Genomic DNA, 896 nt, shown 5'->3' with positions numbered 1-896 from the left:
TGCACGGCATCGAGGACCTCATGATCCAGAACAACTGCTCCAAGGAAGGCCCCACGGCCCCGCCGCGGCCCCGGCCCGCGGCGCCCAACGCCGCGCACGGCTTCGAGTCGCTCGACATCTGCGATTACGAGAGGAGTTTCCTCTACAAGCACGGCCGGCCCCCCGGCTTCCAGCACTGCGCTGCTTTTGGGGACCCCCACATCCGAACCTTTCGTGACGATTTCCACACGTGCCGGGTGGAGGGCTCCTGGCCGCTCTTGGACAATGATTATCTGTTTGTGCAAGCCACCAGTTCGCCGGTGGCCAAGGGGTCCAACGCGACGGTCACCAGCAAGGTGAGGTTAGCGCACAGGATGGGCGGCAAATCCAGGGTCAGGGCACCTCCTGTGCTTCCCAAAACCCTTGGAACCCATTCAGACCCGGGGGAGATGAGGAAGGAGGGACAACAGTGGTGAAGGAATCTTGGGGTACCTGGAGGAATCTTGTGGTCCATGGGGTACCTGGAGGAATCTTGGGGTACCTGGAGGAATCTTGCTGGGTTTGGCTCCACCTGAGTTTTCCATTGCTCAAATGATGTTAAAAAAGGAAGGAAAGATTGTAGTTATCCCCAAAGGACTGTAGCAGGGATGGTTTGAGGATGGATAGGTGAGGTGGGACCTCCATCCTGAGATACCCACAACCACTCGCGATGGAACCACACCCACCAAACTCACCCCCCTCCCACCCCGCTCCCCACAGCTCACCATCATCTTCAAAAACATGAAGGAATGCATCGACCAGAAGGTCTACCAGGCCGAGCTGGACAATCTCCCCGCAGCCTTCCAGGACGGCTCCACCGACGGCGGCGCGCGTCCCGGCGGGAGCAGTTTGTCCATCCGCGAGCGCAGCCCCGGCCG

General features: G+C 60.2%; 1 protein-coding gene across 1 annotated transcript in view; it reads left to right on the top strand.

The window, feature by feature from the left end:
* The first annotated feature begins 8 nt into the window (after window positions 1-8).
* Window positions 9-896, top strand: part of HJV (hemojuvelin BMP co-receptor) — a 2513-nt gene continuing 1625 nt past the window's right edge. The window contains 2 exon segments of the mRNA XM_031064697.1: window positions 9-335; window positions 739-896. Of these exon segments, the coding sequence (XP_030920557.1) occupies window positions 21-335; window positions 739-896 (473 nt within the window). The 5' untranslated portion in view covers window positions 9-20.

The sequence above is a fragment of the Geospiza fortis genome, unplaced genomic scaffold, assembly GCF_000277835.1.
Source record: "Geospiza fortis unplaced genomic scaffold, GeoFor_1.0 scaffold439, whole genome shotgun sequence".
Lineage (NCBI taxonomy): Eukaryota > Metazoa > Chordata > Aves > Passeriformes > Thraupidae > Geospiza > Geospiza fortis.
Note: the sequence above shows the minus strand (reverse complement) of the source record. Positions and strands in the feature narration are given on the sequence as shown.